Below are 3,424 nucleotides of genomic sequence, written 5' to 3'. Positions count from 1 at the left end.
CCCAAGAGCTGGAAAATCTCACGTCTACATTTTTCATATACAATACATGTAAAAAGATTAGTTTTTTTAATTCCCCAAAAAATCTTACATGCAAAAAAAAAAAACAAAAAAAAAAAAAAAACCTAAACTGACCAAAAGGGGGGAAGAGGGGGGGGGGCAACTTCCCAAAATAATATGTCAAGAAAGAATAAATTAAATTAAATTAAATTTAAAAAAAAAATTAAATGTCCAAATCCTGGGATTCACCAGTGCTCGACCTTAAGCCTACAGTAACAAAAAAAGGGGGGAGGGGCAACCAGCATCTGTAGCAAAATACTATAACCAGACCCCCCCCCCTTGCTTTCTACGGACCTTAATAATTTAAAGTATCACGAACCCCTGAATCTCGTATAGCAGATATTTAGGTCAATCAATTAAACAATCAAGTGGTAAATTTCTAGTTACAAGAAAATTTTTTATTCTTGTGTACCTTTTCAAAAAAAAAATCCACTTCCGTCATATTCACTATCTGCGGTGTTGTGAAAAGGTGTCTATGAGGATATAACAAAAGACAAAATAGCATTTTCGTATATATAGTTCCTCATTGAAGCTATACATTTTAACGATATGTATATTTTAAATAAAAATAATTTCATTGTTTTATGGTATTTTTTGGGGGGAGGGGTGGGGGGTGGGGTGGGGTTTTTTTTCCTTTTTCTATGACTTACGAGTACATTAGCCCTACTGCACTGAAGACGAGGTTTTATAAAGAAAAAAATCTTAAAATATTTCTATGCAACACTTTGATGTGGATAAATTGGCCAAATGTTCAGTTGATTTAATCATTTAAAGGGGCTTAGACACAGTTTTTAAGTTTATATTTTCTCAAATTTTCTCTATAATATCCTGACTTATATGTTGCTCTAGCATTTCACACGGAAATACAATGAAAAACTTATTTTATTTAGAAATTATTGAAACTACGAATTTCGGGACGCGTTTGGTTGGCACATCCTTGCACTTTCACAAGGTAAACTTTATCGTTAATACTTAAGAAAAGTAGAATTTTTGTTGTGTATTAATGAAAAGTATCAAAATATCCAGAAAATCCAGAGTAGAAATATGAGAAAGCAAAACCAACCTACCAGTATTGTCAGTCCATGCTCAGTGATGTGTGCAGAATTTAACAACTGGTAAGTTGGTTTTGCTTTCTCACATTTCTACTCTGAATTTTCTAGATTATAGTTTTAATATTTTTCATTAAGACACAACAGAATCTCTACTTTTCTTAAGTACTAAGGATATAGTTTACTTTGTGAAAGTGCAAAGATGTGTCAATCACGCGTCCCGAAATTCGTAGTGTTAATTATTTCCAGATGAAAGACCTTTTTATTGTATTTCCGTGTGAAATGCTATAGCAACATATAAGTAATGAAATTTTACAGAAAATTTGAGAAAATATTAACTTCAAATCTGTGTCTAAGCCCCTTTAAAGCATTTAAAATACAAAACCATATTTTTTTTATAAGGCGGGGTTTTGCTGTGATTTTTAAGGGGGACTTCGAAGTTGTATATTGCATACATACTAAAATCATAAGGATGGCGTACATATCATATTAATTTTAAGTGTACTGGAAACGATGTTATAGAAGAATTTTATCATAGTTTGTGCATCTGTTTTAGAGTTCAAAATAAATAAATAAATAAATAAATAAATAAATATACGTGTTGGCCTTTCATTATTACATTTATTGATTGAGCTCGAGGGCAACATGCGTTTTGTCGGACCCATGGTAAATTTTAATGTGCTTAAGGTTCATAAACCCTCTGCTCACTCATATAAAATATTGCCTTAGCTTTTATGGTTTTGCGAAAAAAAATGTATTTTAAAAGTAAAATAAAAACTATCATACCATAGCTTGCGGTGCAAAATTAAACAAAAAAGACATTTCAACTTGAAAAATTTATGAAGGAATAATAGACATTTATGTCATTAAGAGTTACCTCTCTTATCAGAGTATCAATGAACCTTAACGGTTGACAAATCATGATACCGAAATTTAAAACTCCTTCATATTGATAACGATTTACCAGGATTTGATAGTAGAATTTGATCGAAATTATAGGAAAAGGGCTAATTTTACAGAACAGAATAAGTTTTAATATTTTGTACTTTCAGAATTATGAAATAAAAAAAATTGCTTGCATCGAAAAAAAAAATTGCAAAACAATTAAGAAACAAAACAAAATATTATTATTTTTTTATTTTGTTGCATATAAAATCATTTTTCATTGGTATAACTGTACAGTGAACTATTTGTTACATAAAAAAAGAAAATCACCCATTATTTACAAGTTTTCTTTTTCACATTCCTTTTTTAAAGGCCTCCAATAACACATCTTTTTTAGATTTATCTTCGTCACACACGAATTGGACCCATGAATCTACTAACTGCTTCATGGGAACTTTCTTTTTCTCATACGAATCGAACACGGATTTCAATACTGCTTCATTCTCGTGCCCAAACGCTCTGAAAGCAAACACGAATTCATCGAGATCAATAGTGCGATCTTTATCCATATCTATGACGTCAAAGACCTTTTCGAAACACTTCTGCATGCTAGCTTTAAAGCCTGCTTTGTCTTTCTTATAATCGGCGGACAGGATAGATACAAAGTCATCGACACTGATCTCCTTTCCTGCGCCTGCGCGGAAAATGTACGTGTTCCACCATTGTTCTATATCCACGTTGACAGTCTTGGCCTTTTCTCCCGCCAGTTTATGGAGATCCGTGAACTTTTTACGACATTCCTCGACGTCTTCAATAGATATCTTGCCGTCCTTGTTGACGTCTAGGTAGGAGTACCAGTATTTCCATTTAATTGTTAAGTAATCCATGGCGTGCTAAAATTTAAAAACAAGATAAAGAACAGCCATTTCAAACTCAAATCTAAGGACTTGTTTCAAAATACATATTTTGAAACTGTAATCACCTCAATAAATGGAAAAAAAAATGAAGAAAAAAAAGAATCTCTGAAAGGTATTAAAAAGTAATATTATGATGATTTATTCTTATAAAGCTTTGTATATTGTTTATAATTATTCCTATAGCATTCTTCTCCCTCCTCTATTCCCCTTAATATGACTGACATTTGATTCGTCTTATCATATATAAGTGCACAATCTCTTAGTGTAATATTAACAAGAATATAAAAAACGGTTCATGTTTATTTCAGATTTAAAGGTCTTCAACCATTCAATACAAATAATTGTTTGAATGATAATTTACATGTCACTACACCGGCTGTACACGATTAAAGAGGAAAGGTGTACATCACAAATTCATATAAGTATTTCTAGCGATCGGGATTTTTTTTTTATCAATAGAAGCACTCGTGATCGTGTACAGCTTCTACCAAATGAATAACGTATTCCAGAGGATCC

At 31.7% G+C, this 3,424-nt stretch overlaps 1 protein-coding gene across 1 annotated transcript; it reads right to left on the bottom strand.

The window, feature by feature from the left end:
* Window positions 1–2,320: 2,320 nt before the first annotated feature.
* On the bottom strand, window positions 2,321–2,884 carry LOC133202143 (sarcoplasmic calcium-binding protein-like). The gene has a single exon (XM_061337918.1). It carries the CDS (start codon window positions 2,876–2,878, stop codon window positions 2,345–2,347), a length of 534 nt encoding a protein of 177 aa, XP_061193902.1. The 5' UTR covers window positions 2,879–2,884; the 3' UTR covers window positions 2,321–2,344.
* Between the last annotated feature and the right edge of the window lie 540 nt (window positions 2,885–3,424).

This window comes from Saccostrea echinata, unplaced genomic scaffold (assembly GCF_033153115.1).
Source record: "Saccostrea echinata isolate AGI-Se365-2 ecotype Australia unplaced genomic scaffold, CSIRO_AGI_Sech_v1 ptg000046l, whole genome shotgun sequence".
Classification (NCBI taxonomy): Eukaryota; Metazoa; Mollusca; class Bivalvia; order Ostreida; family Ostreidae; genus Saccostrea; species Saccostrea echinata.
Note: the sequence above shows the minus strand (reverse complement) of the source record. Positions and strands in the feature narration are given on the sequence as shown.